The sequence below is a fragment of the Lissotriton helveticus genome, chromosome 6 (genome assembly GCF_964261635.1).
Source record: "Lissotriton helveticus chromosome 6, aLisHel1.1, whole genome shotgun sequence".
Taxonomy (NCBI): domain Eukaryota; kingdom Metazoa; phylum Chordata; class Amphibia; order Caudata; family Salamandridae; genus Lissotriton; species Lissotriton helveticus.
In genome coordinates this window covers 1,445,940,797-1,445,960,000 of record NC_136067.1, presented here as the reverse complement: position 1 = coordinate 1,445,960,000, position 19,204 = coordinate 1,445,940,797, and the positions used below count along the sequence as shown (strand labels likewise).

The window sequence follows — 19,204 nt, the reverse complement described above, 5'->3', positions numbered from 1 at the left end:
ACTTACAAGAGAAAAAAATTCTCAGTTCATAATGGACTTCTAGAGCAGTTGATTAACACAAATAGAATCTTACAATAGAGGGGGAAACCAGTTGGTATTTAGGATAAAACCTAATTAGGGGCCAAAATTATTTTAATTTATAAACAACGCACTCCATCACTGGTATGTAGATTATTTCACATTGCGGATACTAAGTCGTCCTTTAGTTTTACTTACTTCAAAAAAGGAGAAATACGACTTCCTATGGTCAGAATACTTCGTATTGAGATAAACGCACTCCACTTATGATCAGACAAGGGGTGTCAGTATATGTCTGTAATTGTCAAAAGAGACATATTATAACCTATATTCAATTCCCATAGTTTCATGTACAAGCTCACCATCCCTATATCTAACGGTACGAGGCTTCTGAACCGAGCCTTAGGGAGTTTCTTTACATAGTGAAATTATCAACCGAAAAGGGGGGGGGGAAGAAGGGGGGGCCAAAACATATAGTTGTTTCAGATCAAGATAGGCGCCTTTTACACTTTGACTCAAAACGAACCTTCCAACCCTCCAAAGGAGCCAGAACCCCTAGATAACAAATTATTGCATTTAGTCTATTATTTGGCTTATTTTTAGAGATCAAAAAGGTTGTCTGCATCTTCCGTCATACTCGATATGGTGCCTATAAATTAAGAATCATGAATAAACTGTAAGCTCACCAATAGATTTATGTTCTAAATAAATCTCATCTAATATATTTGATGGTTGCTGCATTAAAGATGGTTATTAAAATGTTCTTGTCACTTACTTTTGTTAAGGATAATAGCGTATATCATAGCAAAAGAGTCGTTGTCTCGATGTTTTTATGTTCCCAAGTGCGGAGTAAAAATGTTTCCCACTCTTGAGGCCCGGTATGTCCAGCGTATTCTGGAAGCCGGTGTTTCCTAAGGGAGACGTTATATTTTAGAATCGATTCTATCGTTTACTGAACGAGTACTCAGTTATATCTAACTAGACGCTTCAAGCAAGCAGACGGCTGTCTAAGGGCGCACGTCTTACCTTTCGTCGAACTCCGGCGGGGTAGATCGAGATTGGGTCGCGGACGGGATGGATGTAGCCGCTAGCGTCTCCCGACCGTTAGGATTCGTATCAACCGTGTGTGACCACGAAGTCCTTCTTTTAAGCTGTTTTCAGCTCAGTAGTGCAGACACCGTACACCTGTGACCCAGTGAGGTCATAACGTTACGTGAGTATACGCTAGGACCATGATCATTTAAAGGCGTATACACAACCTAGCGCATCTGTAGCGCGTCCGTTGTATTTCCAAAGACAGATTTCACATAGCTATGGGGCGATCATAAGGCATGCGCATTCCAACTATACGCACATTCCTGCGAATACATCTTATTTTGTGTGTCGTTGGAATTTAAACAAGAATTAGTGCGTTGTATCAATGGGCAATGGGCATATTTATTCAGAACGCGTTACAAATTTTTCAATGCGCTCGTGAATACATGCAATTCAAGACCCAGGAGCCTTATGTATGTATACATCGTCCAATCATAACTTAGATGTACACGCTTCCAATCTATTATAGACTTAACAATAGCTTTATTTTCTGCATTGGAGCATGTACAAATAGTTAACATTAATGTTAATGAGAGGTGACATATATAGTGCGGAGTGGCTCATTTGAATCTCTATTTATCCATTTATTTTTGGTTTGGAGCTGATGTCATCATATAATTGCGTTTGCGCATAACAGAACACAGGTCCGCTATTAGGACCCACAAAGTGGTAGCACCACTAGTTAAACACTTCATCGAGAAAAATCACAAACCTGAGGACTTCCAATGGCGCATCCTCGAAAAAATAAGAACTCCTGACAGCAAAGGGGGATGCGCCATTAGGAAGAAAAGAGAAGTCTTCTGGATTTTTGTTTTGAACACATATAGAATTGGGTTAAATTGCGATATCCCATGGGAAAATGCAATTATATGATGACATCAGCTCCAAACCAAAAATAAATGGATAAATAGAGATTCAAATGAGCCACTCCGCACTATATATGTCACCTCTCATTAACATTAATGCTAACTATTTGTACATGCTCCAATGCAGAAAATAAAGCTATTGTTAAGTCTATAATAGATTGGAAGCGTGTACATCTAAGTTATGATTGGACGATGTATACATACATAAGGCTCCTGGGTCTTGAATTGCATGTATTCACGAGCGCATTGAAAAATTTGTAACGCGTTCTGAATAAATATGCCCATTGCCCATTGATACAACGCACTAATTCTTGTTTAAATTCCAACGACACACAAAATAAGATGTATTCGCAGGAATGTGCGTATAGTTGGAATGCGCATGCCTTATGATCGCCCCATAGCTATGTGAAATCTGTCTTTGGAAATACAACGGACGCGCTACAGATGCGCTAGGTTGTGTATACGCCTTTAAATGATCATGGTCCTAGCGTATACTCACGTAACGTTATGACCTCACTGGGTCACAGGTGTACGGTGTCTGCACTACTGAGCTGAAAACAGCTTAAAAGAAGGACTTCGTGGTCACACACGGTTGATACGAATCCTAACGGTCGGGAGACGCTAGCGGCTACATCCAGCCCGTCCGCGACCCAATCTCAATCTACCCCGCCGGAGTTCGACGAAAGGTAAGACGTGCGCCCTTAGACAGCCGTCTGCTTGCTTGAAGCGTCTAGTTAGATATAACTGAGTACTCGTTCAGTAAACGATAGAATCGATTCTAAAATATAACGTCTCCCTTAGGAAACACCGGCTTCCAGAATACGCTGGACATACCGGGCCTCAAGAGTGGGAAACATTTTTACTCCGCACTTGGGAACATAAAAACATCGAGACAACGACTCTTTTGCTATGATATACGCTATTATCCTTAACAAAAGTAAGTGACAAGAACATTTTAATAACCATCTTTAATGCAGCAACCATCAAATATATTAGATGAGATTTATTTAGTTATTTCGGTCCTTGCTTTGACAGCTTGCGAACTGCATATCATAGGAAGGAAATTAAACAGCCGACCGAGTGGAGAATCAATATTAGAAAAACGATCGGGGAGAACATAAATCTATTGGTGAGCTTACAGTTTATTCATGATTCTTAATTTATAGGCACCATATCGAGTATGACGGAAGATGCAGACAACCTTTTTGATCTCTAAAAATAAGCCAAATAATAGACTAAATGCAATAATTTGTTATCTAGGGGTTCTGGCTCCTTTGGAGGGTTGGAAGGTTCGTTTTGAGTCAAAGTATAAAAGGCGCCCATCTTGATCTGAAACAACTATATGTTTTGGCCCCCCCCTTCTTTCCCCCCCCCCCCTTTTCGGTTGATAATTTCACTATGTAAAGAAACTCCCTAAGGCTCGGTTCAGAAGCCTCGTGCCGTTAGATATAGGGATGGTGAGCTTGTACATGAAACTATGGGAATTGAATATAGGTTATAATATGTCTCTTTTGACAATTACAGACATATACTGACACCCCTTGTCTGATCATAAGTGGAGTGCGTTTATCTCAATACGAAGTATTCTGACCATAGGAAGTCGTATTTCTCCTTTTTTGAAGTAAGTAAAACTAAAGGACGACTTAGTATCCGCAATGTGAAATAATCTACATACCAGTGATGTAGTGCGTTGTTTATAAATTAAAATAATTTTGGCCCCTAATTAGGTTTTATCCTAAATACCAACTGGTTTCCCCCTCTATTGTAAGATTCTATTTGTGTTAATCAACTGCTCTAGAAGTCCATTATGAACTGAGAATTTTTTTCTCTTGTAAGTAATTAGTCCATTTTTTACGAAGAAGACAGCTGGGAGAATATAGGAATATGCTGAATAAATGAGATCTGTCTTTTGGTTTTAAACATATGCATATGATGTAAGCAGTAAATTTTGAAACAACACTTGATGTAGGAGGGAATGTGTATATATGTCTCTTTTAATAATTATAATAAAATGTTAAAGAATTGATAGAAAGCAAATGTAAAATATTCTTCTCTTTCTTCTTTTTTCTTAAAGATTATTACAGTTTAAACTTGTGGCTCCTGAAGAAGGCGTTTGTGGAAACGCCGAAACGCGCGTCGAACAGAATTAGTTTTTGCCACGTTTTATGCCATTGTGAATATGTGTTTTTTAAATTTTATGAATTAGAAACAACTTTAGCTGTTTCCAGTTGGAAGTCTGTTTCATTTGTATATTTTAAATAGAAATTGATACAAGAAGTATTCATGATTTGTGTTTTCTTGTTCATTTTTTAATTATTGTGATATAATAAATTCTTTTTGTGTCGTATATATGTGTATTACCCCCCTCTTTTACTGTGTTTTTTGACCTTTGACTGTTTGATTTTCGTACAAATAATTAAAATTTAGTACACTAATTTGATATGCTTTGAATTTATTTGTGATTTTGATTATATAGAATGTTGATGAATCTATATATTGGGTGAAATTTTTCTAACCAGCTGTCTTAGTTTTAGTTATTTGTTTTTACAAAGTGTCTTTGGAACCACCTGCAGGGTCAAGGGTGGTGCAAGCCGCAGTGCCTCCTGATGAGGACCCTGGCACTCATTGTTCTTACAAATTAAGCACTGTTTTGCAGACACATGGATTGAGAATGTCAGGTGAAGATTACAGACATTATGTCGTGGAGACAAAGTTAGTCCGTGGAAATAGTGAGATTCTGAATGGGATGAGTGAATATTTGTAGGGATAAATACTTGGGACATACTTTTTCCCCACTTAAGGATGAATTAAGGAGGTTGTGCAGGAAGGTTCTAGTATTATCTAGTGCTGGAGCATGTGTGATGTCATCAATATAATACTAACACTGAGTTGAAGAAATGGGGCAGTTAGAAGTAGGAGGGTCGAGAGATGGGGGTTAAGAGTGAAGCACATTAGAGGCAGAAGCCAGGAGCCAAAGGTAGTACCAGTAACCCTGATAGAAATCTTTATAAGTATAGCCCTGCATTGGACGTCCTTTTCACAAAAGATGGCGGAGTCTGATGGATATCAAAGCTTCAGCAATGTTGCACTTACATTCCAGGCGACAGTAAGGACTTGAAGATATACATACAGAACATTACTGACTTAAAGAAAGATTTGAAAGGGTTGACTTAACAGTGCAGTAGTGTTATTAACTACGACATATATATTTATATTGTTGGTTTACATTTCAAAGAGAAATAACAGCAGGTTAAACAGATTTTTCCTTGTTAACCGGCAATTGCTATTGTGTCTTTCTGCTAAGAAATATCAGCCTATTCACTGTCTTAAAAACAAAGATGTATTTAGTAATTCCTCCTAGTAGCATTCTAAATAAGAAAATAAACTATGGTTTTGTTTTTTGGGGGGATTTGGATACACAGTTTGTTTCCTCGCATGTCTGATTTACAAGGTATATGAGGCTTTGGAAACATACATTGGCTACAACATTGCACTTATTAATTTTATTCTTGTGATTTAAAGGAGTGTTTTATATGCTAAAATTTCAGTTACCACAGTTCACCATCCGTACCATGTGCTACTGTTTGCGGTGCTTCCTTAAGCCTGCGTTCCAGAAGATCATGTTCTGTGGTGGCTACGTAAAGGTGAAAACAAGCTTCTTTTGGGTGGCTTGACAATCTTATGTACCCTGTTCTTACTACACTCAAAGATAGTAAAATGGGCGTAAAAAAAGAGTAACCGGTTACGCTGAGTTCCACCATACTGCAGCGAAGATATCAGCACCATTTGAAATTTGTTAAATTATTACTCAAACACAACGAGGCACATTCCCACGTGTGATCGTTCGTATGGCACCCTCCCGACATTTGCTTCTTTTCAGTAAAAAAATCCTTTCATGCTTTTTTTTTAAGAAAAAGAAATTAGCAGCTTTGACTTTTCATTACCAAATAATTGGCCAATTAAACAGAAACGAAAACCATATTAGCTTTAGTTAGTGGGCTCCTTCACCCCAACATTGGTTAAACAAATCCACCGACTTTAAATGTTGCTTGCTCTGTGCTAATCCACCCTCCCTCCCTGTTTTAAGTGAGCACAGAGTATTTTTTTTTTTATTGTTGAACATGTTCCAACCCTCTGTATAGGGTTCTATGCCATTACCCCGTCCGGCTTACTTCCATTCCACAAGGCGCCTTCTTGTGCGTTCTGGCTCCTCGTTGAAGACTGCATGGTACAAAAACCTGACCTGACGCTTTTACGCCCCTCACTGTGTCAGGGGTCGGGTAAGTCTGAAGTATCCACTATGACCTTAATAAAAATAGTATTGTCTTTAATGTATGTCCCGTTCTCCAGTACTGTTTGGGCCACAAAGACCGGGCAATCGGAAGCAATGTTAATTTCTCCGGTAGGTTTCTTAAAACTACTGGTGTTTGGGTCTGGCTTGAAAGCGTCCCCCAAATGACGTCGCGAGGGTCCTTGGTCCATCAACATGAGACTCACTTTCTGTTTGAAGGGCCATGGAAGCAGGGCATCGTACTCTCCACGCATGATCACAAAAAACAGCGACAAATGAGTCCCTTTCCCCATCCCATCTCCATTCAGGTAAACTCTGGCACACATCTTGTAGCCGAAGTAGCCGGTGTAAAATGGCTGACTATACAGAGAGAGAATCTTTCCCATGACAGCCTCTTGCTTCCGCCGTTTGTAATCTCGGATCTTCCAGATCAGGATCCCATTGTAACTGGCTGTCTCCAGAACTTGGAATCGGAGGTCCATGTCGGCCAGCCGGATATCGTGAACACTGAGCATTTGATCATGTCTGTTTATCTGTGTTTCAAGTACACCTGAATTGCGGGAAGCAGCAGTTTTACTGACACTTTCTAGCTGCGTCACTCGTATCTGAATAGATTCCACACTGCTTTTCATGTTGTCCGCTTCCTCCCCAGACTGGCGTAAAAGACGGATTTCTTTGTCCAGGTCCTTCAGTTTTTCCGTTTGTCCATCAATCACCCTCTGTAATTGATGTATTTTGGATTCATTGTTCCGCAGCATTTCTTTGTGCCTTTCTATTTCTACTTCGAAGCCACACATTTGGTTGTGCAAAATCTGGATGCTTTTGTTCTTTTCCACACTTTCATTCTGCAGCGTCGCCACCTTCGTTTCAAGGGAATTACTCCACTCCTTCATTAGGTTAACATGTTGCACTGCTGAACTTGCTTCGTGTGTTTTCATTTGCTGATTTGTCCCCTGGAAACTACAACCGTAACGTTTAAAACTGCAGGTACTTGGAGCATTCACACATTCGGCCAAATGGGTATTCAACTCACTTCTCAAATGCGCCTGCCCGAGGCCACGCAGTGGCCATAGAGAGGGCGGGCCACTAGTCTCGGAGGGCTGTCCCGCCCCCCAGCAGGATGTTCAGCTTCACCTCCTCACTGGTTGGAGGAGGCGGCTGGCGGTGATTCACGTCCGGGGCGGCGGGGAGGGGCCTCCATGGGTACTTAAGTTCCTGTACCCCATTGGAGGGCCTCTTTGCCGCTCCGGACGCCCTCGTGAGCTCGTCGGGACACTCTTTTGTCTCGCCTCTGGTCGCCGTCCAGAGGTTCGGTCTTGCGACGTGTTTCCCGGCGTTCGACGGTTCGTGTTGCCTGTGGTGAGTGGGGAGGACTGGGTTGGGCCGCATTCCCACGGAGATGCGTTGTAAGCAATGGTCTTGTTCGGGGGCATGTGGGGTCACTAGTGCGGCCCCGGCGGCCCCCCCCTCCTCGTTGGGTAACACTTTGTTTAATGCATGGGACTTTTAAGCAGTCCTTGCCCTTAGTCATGTTATGCTCTGGAGTTAGTGTCTCATCGGAGCAGTTGTTTGTTGTCTCCCTCCAGGGGTACTATTACTCCAGCGTCTCGTTTTCTGCGTGGCATTCGAGGCGCTTACTTTAGCTCGTGAGTGCGTGTTCCTACGGAGCAGTTGGTTGTTTCTCGGTGCCTTCATTACGTCTCCCTCCAGGGGTACTATTACTCCATCGTCTCGCGTTTCTGTGGGGCATTCGAGGCGCCTTCCTTCTCCCCTACCGCTGTACACGGTATGCAAAGAGTATGATGAGGATCGGATACATATAACTATTGCAAGGCTGCGAGTCCGTTTTATTTATGGTCAGGCACAGCGCGTTAAGAAAGAAGAAGGGGGAGCAGATGGGAAACACGTGCGCAGGCGTTAGCTGTTGTAATTTTCGGCCAGGACCTTCCAGGCAGGCCTGCCCTAGAACGCCCCCCCCCTTAATAGCATGGAATCGTTCTGCAGTTTCAACGCTTGTTAGCTTTGTGTTTAGAACTATTTTATGTCACGTGCAGGCTGCAGCATTTGGTATAGAATGTTCGTTTCCCCTGCTCAGGAACTTGTTGTGTACATGCTGGTTTTGAAATACGAATTCCCCTGGCTCTGCCGGGCGCAGATGATATAGCATGCATGTTTTCTTAATGCCATTGTGCTTCAATCCGTGTGAAATTGGTCTGGAGTGCGACAGGGATCCGTTCCTCAGCCCGGTTTGAATTTGTTCGTTACTGCTCACTGTGGGTCACAGCTCTTCATTTCATTTGTTTTCTATCACGTCAGGGCATTGCCCAGGGGCGCATGGTCACAAGTTGAGCGTGGCACGTCCCCTACCATTGCTCAAGCGGTTAAAATGCGAACACAGGCTTTTAATTGTGGCTCCCCGCGCATTCATCGGCAGGTATGCGGCGTGGGGTGGCATCATCTGTCGGGACCAGTGGCTGAGTCGAAGTAGGGCCTTGGCCTGGAGGCTAATGGCCGACCGCCCCCAATCACCTCCTGGCGGCCATTTGGTCTTACGGGATCATGTTTCCGACTCGTTGCCGGGCAGGGGCCTTTAACCATTTCTTGCTGGGGTTCCCCCTGCTACACGATCAGATCGTATTGTGCACCGTCTCGGCGGGTGACTTGCCCTGCGTTGTTTGTCGTGAGATACGCCAGTAACATTGTGTCTGGTTTGTGCGCGAGTAACGGGAAGGTGTGTTTTGGATGATGGCAGCAGGGGTCATTTGCTTGTGCGGTAGGTGTCCGAGGAGTCTGCTGGGTCCCGTTGCTCCTATATCCTGGCGTGGTCCCTTGGGGGGAGGGCAGCCTCGTTCCCCAGATTAGCGGCCCAGCGGCGTTGAGAGAGTGGGCGTTGAGGCCTTGGCTGCCTGGGGTGTTGTCCCGTTGCGGCTCAGCAGAATCAAGCGCATCCTAAGTCGGGCAGCGGGTGCGTCGGGCTGTTTCGCCCTTCTGGGGGCAGTGAGTGTGGCGCATATGGGTCACGGCCTCCTTAATTTTGGGGGCAAGTTGTCTGGTGTTCGGCGGGAGCACGGGTGGTGGTGGTATTGTGCCGAGCGCAGCCCCGCGGGTACCTTGGCACGAGGCGGTCACAGGCGGACGTCGCCGGTTCCATGCTGCTAACCGCCACAGGGAATACAGAGTTATTCTCGGCATGTTGTTGTTATTGCTGCTGTCCCGGACTTGGCTCGAAGGGAGGGGGTAGAGGCATGAGGTCATTCCCATTAGCACTAGCCCCGGGCTATCGGCGCAGAAATGCGGCGGTGCCTGCTGTGGTTCTTTTGAAACGCTTCTGACCACGGTGCTAATTCAGTTAGATATTCAAATTACGTGGCCATCCCAGCATACATACTCGTCACTGACGGGTAATATATTAACTCTGCGTCATTAGTGTTCCACACCGAGCCCATTATTCAGTCATCTCATTGTTGGGGTGGCGGCTATTTTAGGGCCTTTCTCGGCACATCGGTTGTAGGTTTGTTGTGCTGGCACACTTGGGTCAGTCTCCCACCCATCAGGAACGGCGCGATTTCTATACCGCAGTGTGGTTTTATAAAGTACATGCATATACGAGCAAGCGCGGGGATGGTGCTGGTCTCTGGCAGTTGTTTCCTACTATTCCGGTGCACGTGCGTAATGGCGGCCGGGTGCGGCCATTTTTAGGGACACCATTGTGTGATGTCCGGCGCATAAGGGTAAGGGCGTCCAGTTTAGCCATTTTCAGGGGCGGCTTGGGAGCAAGTCCCCTAGCTCAGTTCCTCAGTTCCTCAGTTCGAGCTTCAAATAGTTAGGCCTCTCCCCCTTAATCGGAATTTTCAAGATGCCACTAGCCCGGAAAATGAGGTGTGTAGAGTAGCCATGTCAGCCTAGCTGAAAAGCACAAACCAAGAGGCCCGGGCCCCAAACTGAAAGTGTTGCACAGATACTCATGAGGTATTCTGGTTGGCTGAAATAACTATTCTGGTTTGTTCCCATGTAACCCTGTCATGAAATTGACAAGCTATTTATAAGGAAGGGCACTACACGATTTCAATGGGATCAGCCGTGCGGTGCTAACCCGTAAATCATGTTACTTCTTTATAATTTCACCCCGCATCGGTTGTGCCTTCCCTATAAGTCTCTATGAACAGGTGCGAGTGCACAAGCCTTAACGTCACCAGTATTGCTCATTTTGTAGGATGATTTAGTGCGCGCAATGCCGCTGTAACACTAGTTTACATGAAGAGTCATCTGTAACTCGCTGCTACACACCCTGAGCCCCCCTTTTTCCTAGGCTCTCATTCATGGGACTCGGCAGACTTCCCCTTTAGCAGCAGCAGTCATAACTGTAGCGGAACAATCCTCCCCTCTCGTCTATTATGGGGTAAGCTTTATAAAGTCATTTATTACAGATGAGGAACTAGATTACCATGCACCAAGTTCCAGTTGCGAACGACTGCTTTCCAAAACCCTTTCTTCACAACATTACACTTATGTTGGGTAATACCGGTTTGCTGAAATAACTTGTCCTGGTTATTGTTCCCATGTACCTGTGTTATAGGACAGGCTATTAATAAGAAGGGCACTAGACCAGGTTGAATGAGGGTTGACAGAGCGCTACTGATGTTCGGATTGGGAGGGTCAGCTGTGACAGTGCCAATCCTTATACCTGTTACCTCTCATCAGGAATTTGGAAAATAGTCACACTGTCTACATTGAAGGGTGAGATGGGTTCCACTGCTAATAATATAATACTGTAAGTCTCAATGACCTATCCTCTACCCTAATATTTGTATCCCTCCAGCTTTACAGGGGATGAATCTGATCTTCTTATTATGAGCCCTCAAGTTTTCGAGTGCACTAAACACTGCTCTCTTGCATACCATAGATATGGTGATGCTTCCATCTTGCCGCGGGGCAGGAGTGGTAGCTTGTCAGTTGTATAAATGTTTTATTTAGCGCGGCCTTGCCCTTAGTTAATCTTACTTATTTTTAGATTAAGCAATCCTGTCCCTCTCATTTGTGAATGTAGGTGGTTGACCTGCTTCTAGTCGCTGTCAATCAGACATGCCCTTGGCTATGTGCGGCATTGAGGGCCTTGCCCATTACAGTGTACGCTTATTGTTAGGTGAAGAGGGGACAGCCTCCTTTTCAGGAGCTTCTGTTTCTTATGCGGAACAACGTTGGAGAACCTCCCTACCCGTGCGGGGTGGGGGCTATCTGAAGTGCTGGTTGGCGCCATAGCTATCTGTCTAGAGTGTGAAAGTGCGGCAGTCATTTTGACTCACCTTCAGAATAAGTAATACAGTTTCCACCTGTCCCTCGCCTTTGTGAATGTAGGGAGTTGACATGCTTCTGGTTGCTGTCATCCGGACTTGACCTTGTTAGGGTGTGGCTCTGAGGGCCTTGTCCCATTACAGTGAACGCATATAGTTATGCGAGGGCGGACAGACCTTTGTCGGGTAGTCTGTCCCATATGCAGGAACCACCTTGGGGGACCACCCAAACCTCGTGCTTACTGCCAGTACTGCAGGGCATGTGACTTATGGGTAATTACATAAGCTTCAATATACATGTAGAGGCTAAATGCTTTACATGTCAGTAAGTTTCCACTGAACCAAACTGGGTGCAAGTCCGGGGAGCATTCATTGCAAGAGACAGTAGCCGGTTCCCGTGTTTAGCAGGCTCCTTGCTGTACTTTCTCAGACAAGCTATGTGGGGCAGGGTATAGCATAGGCACTGCAACTTTATTACTTACCAGTCTCCCCCTTTTTTCAGGCATGCCCTTGCCACACTCGCTGGGGGAGGGCTAGCCAATTTTGTCGGCTGCAAGCATGGTTCTTATCTCCCCTAAGGTCAGCAGGTCCTGGGAGCCTCTAACTAAGGCAGGATAGGTGTTGACCGCCCAGTAGGCGGGGGCATGCCTTTGTCAGGTACTGGTGGTCAGTCTCCTCCCAATTTGAGCTGGCTTGGTGTTGTTGCCTCCAAGTCTGGTGGCACCCTGTACCAGTCTAAGCAATCCTTCATGTGGCTGGGGTCAGGGCTACTCAGATATGCGATTTTAGAATTCGCAGCGATCAAGCTGTCTCCAGGTGAAAAGCATGTGAGCATGTGGAGCCTGCTGTGTTCCCCTTTAGTCATGTTACATTTAAGGAAAGTTCATCCCACTAGTCAGGGAACAGATACTCCGTATTTCCCTGCATTAATCGCCTGTATTCTATGAGTTTAAAAGTACAAGCGCTTAAACGAATGCACAATGCACGTCAGCCTCACCCTGAAGCAGTGGTGCCTGGGCCTTGGCCTGCGATAGTTTCTGTTTACAGGAATCATGCATGCGTTGGGGCTGGTTAGGTGTATGAGCCTCGAGGGCAGCAGTACAGGACTCCCACCACTCTCGTGGCGGTCTGTCAGCTTGGGCTCGCTATGCCATTTTTCTTGGAATAAGTGGGATGCTGGTGCAGGCATTGACGTGTAAGATATAGGTTATGATACATAGCTCAGTCATGTCTAGATGACTGGGCGTGCTGATAGCTCCTCTCTGGGATCAGAGCATGATCCGCATGGAACTCAGCTGCACAACTTCTTAGCTCAAAGAGATAGCTTTACCCCCCTTTCAGTCTCATGTAAATAGAGTGTGCTCTGCGTAGGATCTACACAGTCCTATGTCAGCGTGAGTGGCCTTGGCCGGCCAGAATGTTTTGGGCAACAGCTTCGGCCTTTTGGCAGGGATAGGTTCCCTGCCCTCCTCCCTCACGCACTTGAGATAGTTTACACTATTGCTGTAGAGGGATTCTGCCCGGGGGGTATATGCTGCTTAGTTCAGAGGTGGAACTCCTTGGTTCAGCTTACTCATCCCTTGGCGGGGGTTGTCAGTCAACTTTTTAGACAAGCTATTTATTGTTGGCAGCAGGGTCTAAGCAGTCTCCGGGTCTAAGCAGTTAGGGGCTAGCAGTCTCCGGCTTCCTGGGGCCATGTGTTGTCGGCTGTTTACCTAAATGTGAGCCCACCACTCAAGCTATACTATTTTGCACCGAGCACTTAAAAGAGCCCGCTGTACTTTGCTTGAGGATAGTTGCTCAAGCGTACACTAGGCACAGTTTACAGTTGTATTTTGTACTCAGCATTGCAGCAGAAGTAGTACATTACTGGGTGTAGTCTGCTGATGCTTTGTGCGAAGGTGTGTGGTGGGTATCAGTGTCATGCGCTGGTTCTGCTATGGTTCTGATCAGGGAATGATATCAGCAGGGGAGGTCCCCTTATCGCTTGGGCTCTTTCCAGGGGTATTACCTCTAGAACCAGGGTTAGTCTACACTATTGCTGTGGAGGGATTCGTTCCCTGGTGTATTTGCTGACTAATTCAGTGGGCTTGTGGTGTCAGCGGGCGTGTCATGTTGCAGGTCGGGATCTTACGGGGGCACTTGGTTCCTGTCCCAGCAATCCCTGGTGGTGGTCTTCAGTCATTCTCACAGACAAGCTATCTACAGGTAGCGTGGCCTAAGCTGCTTCCAGACTAAACCCGAGAGGGCAGGGTATGCCTGCGGTTAATACCTGTTCAATCCTGTAGTGGCATATGCAGAGTCATCGCCCAGGGATATAGTATAATATGTATTTATCCCTCTATGCCCCTGTGCTCTTTCGAGTTTAGCTGCACAAGCGTCATTGTAAGCACACTTTCTCCATGTTATGCGGAGAACGACGCACAGCAGGAGTTGTAACTGGCTGGGGATAGCCTGCTGACGCTTGTTGTGAAAGGGTGTGGTAGAGTTGCTGGGTATGTGCTGGAACGCCTATTGTTCGATTCGAAGCACCTTCAGTAGTAGGGGCCCCTCCTCATCACTTTGTGATTCACCTGGAAGTATGACTTCAGGTAACCGGGTTTGGTTACACTATGGTTGCAAAGCATTAAAAAGACCCGGGGTATCTGCAGATTTGGGGCAGAGGGGCCTGGGTTACTTCAGGCATGTAATTTTATGTCAGGATCAGGTCGCTTCAAGGTGGAAAGGCTCCACCGCTCACCTGTCGCTTTGGTCTTGTTCCTTGGACCGTCAATATGCCCTGCAGAGCAAGGGTTGAAGGTTTCCCTAAAAAGCAAAGTGGTGGGGGGCCGTGAAAAGATTCGCCCAACGGAGGGGCCTGGGTTTCATCAAACATGAGATGATTCAGGACAAGGTCAAGGGGTACTTTGAAGCTGATGGGGTTCATCTCACGCCAGTAGGCTTAGACCTGTTCCTCCTAGACCTTACAGAAGCTTTGATGAGCAAAGGTTGCAGGTAATGAGGAGTAGGAATGGTGGGGGGCCTGTGCGGCAGCGGGTGCCACCGCACAGGCTGTGGCGGAGTTACTGGGCGATCCGGAAGATGAGAGGTGCAAACGATGTACTTCAGCGGGCACATAGGAGTGCCAGAGCCTAACCTGTAACCTCATGGGAGGTGCAGGAATTCGTGTCGGCACCCCAGTAGTCCTTCGGGCGGTTGTGGGCCTGTGCAACCGGGGGTTTGCCTAGTCACGCCCCACAAGGGGCGTGTCAGTAGTTTTATTCTAATTGTACAGCAGTTGGGTGGTTCGCCACTGTGCTGTTCGGCTCAACAGGCGGGCAGGTGGCGAGAATGCAGCCGGCCCGGGATCGCCCGTAATGTTTACCCACCTTCATTACATATGTTGTATGTAATAAACCTGCAGCAAATTTTTCCCAAACTAATACGATGTCTGTGTATTATTTTGCACGTTTGGGGAATGTGGGGGCGGGAGATTTCCTGTGGCCCTGATGTGACTATGCGCCTGCCCGAGGCCACGCAGTGGCCATAGAGAGGGCGGGCCACTAGTCTCGGAGGGCTGTCCCGCCCCCCAGCAGGATGTTCAGCTTCACCTCCTCACTGGTTGGAGGAGGCGGCTGGCGGTGATTCACGTCCGGGGCGGCGGGGAGGGGCCTCCATGGGTACTTAAGTTCCTGTACCCCGTTGGAGGGCCTCTTTGCCGCTCCGGACGCCCTCGTGAGCTCGTCGGGACACTCTTTTCCCTCCCTTGCCTCTAACCCAGAGTGTTTGTATGAGGGAATTGTGGAGCTTTGTTGATGTGTCTATTTATCGTTGCAGGTTGGAGTTAAGCGGAGTTACTGGGCGATCCGGAAGATGAGAGGTGCAAACGATGTACTTCAGCGGGCACATAGGAGTGCCAGAGCCTAACCTGTAACCTCATGGGAGGTGCAGGAATTCGTGTCGGCACCCCAGTAGTCCTTCGGGCGGTTGTGGGCCTGTGCAACCGGGGGTTTGCCTAGTCACGCCCCACAAGGGGCGTGTCAGTAGTTTTATTCTAATTGTACAGCAGTTGGGTGGTTCGCCACTGTGCTGTTCGGCTCAACAGGCGGGCAGGTGGCGAGAATGCAGCCGGCCCGGGATCGCCCGTAATGTTTACCCACCTTCATTACATATGTTGTATGTAATAAACCTGCAGCAAATTTTTCCCAAACTAATACGATGTCTGTGTATTATTTTGCACGTTTGGGGAATGTGGGGGCGGGAGATTTCCTGTGGCCCTGATGTGACTAAGTGTTTTGACACTACATTTATGAGGACAAGCAACAACAACAGACGGACACTCCATTTCTTCATGTTTCTGTAACTCAATAATTGGAACTTGACACTTGCAGTATTTACACGTCGTCTCGCGATATTTGCAGGTCTTTTCAAAGTGGTCTGACAAGTCTTTCCTGAGCACCTTTTCTTTGCAGTCTGCATGAGGACATGAGAGCTCTTCAAACTGGCAGTCACTTTTTAGATGGACCATAAGATTACCCAGTGTTATTTGCTCTTTGCCGCCACAGTTTTCATTTCCGCAATACATTTGGAGGGCAAGGACCTCTCGCTTACAACAGTTGTCCTTAAAAACCTTATCTTTAATAATGACTTCCTGACATGCTGTACATTTTGCGACGGGCGAGCTTAATACTTCAATCATGCAGGTTTCACAGAACCGGTGGCCGCATTCTGTCTGGCGGGGATTGCACAGCACCAGTTGGCACTTCTCACATTTGTACTTGTCCTCCACCGGCTTCAGGAACTTCTCCTTGTATCCACCTTGCTCGGGGACGAATGTGGTGGCTCCATGGGTGCGTACTGGGTTGGCTTTCTGTTGCAGTGCTTGTGCTGACACAGGGAGTTCTGTCTTTTTCCCAGCATCCATGGTACACGGCTTAGGTTAGAGCGGGGAGAGCAGGCAGCCTGGCCCGGTGGGTGCAGGGTTTTTCCAGAGTCGTTTTCAAACCGCCGGGGCTCATGCAAGCAGCGACTTGTGAGCGAAGTTAAATAAAAAGGCATGTATTTCCAGCCTTATCCAAGACTGATAGCTAAAGCTTGTCAGGGTCCACGGTGCCATTGAGCTGGGAAGAGAAGCGAGTTGCTTGGGCTGCAGAAAGTCCCTCCCCCACCCAGAATGAACTCTAGTCAAGGGTTGACAGCAAAAGGTGCTTGGGAAGCAATAAGGAATGGATTTTCGGCTATGGGCAGGTGGTTTGGAAACCTAGGTAGTGGAATTGCTTGAAGCATTTTGAAACCCTTAGTGATACGTGCTCTTTGTGGATTATTCTTGTTTGTAATCTGTAAGGAATACAAATGTGCACAACTGAAGAAAGGAGTGAAGAGAAAGAGAGCACTTATCAAACAAGAAGACAGACAGAACAAATACTATGATGACATGAAATTTCTGGAGGATTCAGAAGAAAGATAATGAAAACTTCCAGAGTGCGATATGTGCGCCTGCTGAGTCATTGATGTCATGGCTTGCTTTGCCATCTGAAGGGGGGATTGGTGCAGCACAAATTTGCCCATCCTTTATACGTCACAAATACGTCATAAATTCATAACAAAAAAATGACATGAATGTGCATTTGGCACATGACTCTTATATGGTCTACCAATATTAAAATCAGTGTTTCAGTTGACCTTATTGTTAAAGTGCATTTACTGTAGAACTAATTAATTTACTGAAACTATGGGGCCTATTACAATGTCAGTCAGGCGAATGTCCGACCGACACTGTTGCTGGATGGAATCCACCCAACTATTAGTCGGCAGTTCCATCTGCCAAATTGCAATGGAAAAATGTATGTTTTCAAACATCCATGCACCTTGTGCCAAGTACCTTGTGGGGTCTGCCACATAGTGTATGGTTGTTTGGGGGGTAGCACAGGTACCCATAGCGGAGGCCCAGGGGGGATTGGGGCCCTGCTAGGGCCCCCAAAGTCACTTTGGTACAACACACTCCCCACGACTGTGCCTTAGCAGGCACCACCCCTATTGTAGGGATTACAGTCTCACCAATGCCCCGACAGGTTACTTGAGCCCGTTGGAACAGCAGATGGCGGTCCCTCCCCTGGATGCCTCAGACCCCCGGATAGTAATCTGGTGGTTGGACCGCTTCAATGGATGTCAGGGGGCCTGCCACCAACGGCCAATCAGTGGCGGGCCCACCGATATCGGAATGAGGACATAAGTGTTTAACCATATTTCATGAGAAATTAATAAACCATCCGTACATAGTAGAAATGTATTTATTATAAAGATGAAATTAGACTTTTATATTGTGTGCTTTAATACATTGAATGACATTTGGGGGCCAATACCAATCTGGGTCGGAAGGGCACCGAACACGATCCGGACGGAAAAACTACGAGTCGTATGCGTGTTTTCCGCCCGACTCGTACAGCTGTACGACCGAGCCAGTACAATGCGAGCTAAGTGAAAATCACTGACCGAGTCGTTTCCGGGTCCGAACCGCTCCGTACGTCTCGGCCGTGAGCTAACCGTGGCGTGCAATGGATGTGATTTATGACTGAGCCAGTACGATGCACACGTCGGACAGCCGGTGCGAGCCGAAGTGTTCGGCTCGCAAAACGCCCATGAAGTTGCCTTTGGGGGTTCGCGTCGGAACCCCTGTCACCCTCAGCCCTATGAATCAGGCACAGGGGGAGACCCAAGGGTCTCCCCAACACAGGCATGTACTGTCCGGATGGCACCGATGCATACCCACTGTAGGGGGCGCCCTTGCGCGAGACATACACATTCAGTCAATGGGAGCCCATGTACGCGTCGTAAGTCCAGCTCCCATTGACTTCTATGGGAGTCTGACCATACCGAGTCCGGCAGTATACGGCTGCATCGTACTCGCTCGGTCAAACTGCAGGACTCCGGCTCGGTCGGAAAACACTCCGGATCCAGCTCGGTCAGAGAGCTTTCCGACCCAGACCGGAATCGGCCTGAACTGTTTAGATAACTGGAGATCCATCCTCATATATGTAGAATGTGTTTACACTAGAAACTAATACAAAGTTAATGTAATGTGCGCATTAATATTTCATATACTTGGTTTAAATATAGTTCTCCGCCATACTTACACATGATTATTCAAAAGGATTTACTGTATGCTTTATGTAACGTGAACCTAATATATTTAACATTCATATTCATTGGTGTTTAAATATGCGCATGCATATTAAACATGCAGCATGTGCAGTTCCAGCACGTAGTCACAGGCATTCTTAGATGTAGAATAGATACATTACTGGTACTAGAGATAGAGAAAGAGGCAAAGAAGTAGGGCTGGGTGTAGTTTTCGGAGTAGTGCTACGCGAAGCTACGCAAAGTGCAGTACGTGAGCTACGTGTAGCACTGCACGAACTGCGTAGTACCCTGTTCGCACTGTGCAAGATGCCATTTTCAATGAGTGCACAGTGCGGACAAGCATCCGGCATTGTGCAATCATTGAAAACGGCATCTTGCACAGTGCGAGCTGTCGTTTTTTGCCGCTCAAATAGATTTTTACTCGAGCTGCAGCTTTCTCAATGCCAACTGGTAGTTTCTCATCGCGAGCGGTCGCGAGCATACGCGATCGCTCGCAATGAGAAACCTGACCTCCCCGCGTTGAG

General features: G+C 46.5%; 1 protein-coding gene across 2 annotated transcripts; it reads right to left on the bottom strand.

The window, feature by feature from the left end:
- Positions 1-6,248: 6,248 nt before the first annotated feature.
- On the bottom strand, positions 6,249-16,696 carry LOC144761784 (TNF receptor-associated factor 3-like). Of its 2 annotated transcripts, XM_078647030.1 has the most exons (4): positions 15,828-16,696; positions 15,152-15,158; positions 7,131-7,302; positions 6,249-6,989 (listed from the first exon to the last, which is right to left on the bottom strand). In XM_078647030.1, the coding sequence occupies exons 1-4, from the start codon at positions 16,462-16,464 to the stop codon at positions 6,249-6,251; spliced, it is 1,557 nt and encodes a 518-aa protein (XP_078503156.1). In that variant the 5' UTR covers positions 16,465-16,696. The 2 variants fall into 2 exon arrangements, with proteins under 2 accessions (XP_078503156.1, XP_078503157.1); XM_078647031.1 differs by lacking the exons at positions 7,131-7,302; positions 15,152-15,158 and adding an exon at positions 15,469-15,475 and having other exon boundaries at positions 6,249-7,130; positions 15,905-16,696.
- Positions 16,697-19,204: the final 2,508 nt, after the last annotated feature.

Bases quoted from the DNA above. Each gene is read 5' to 3' on its own strand.
- LOC144761784 (XM_078647030.1), bottom strand. From the start codon at position 16,464: ATGGATGCTGGGAAAAAGACAGAACTCCCTGTGTCAGCACAAGCACTG. The intron at 6,990-7,130 runs GTGGCGACGCTG...CATCAATTACAG, and splicing joins GTAATTCCCTTGAAACGAAG to AGGGTGATTGATGGACAAAC.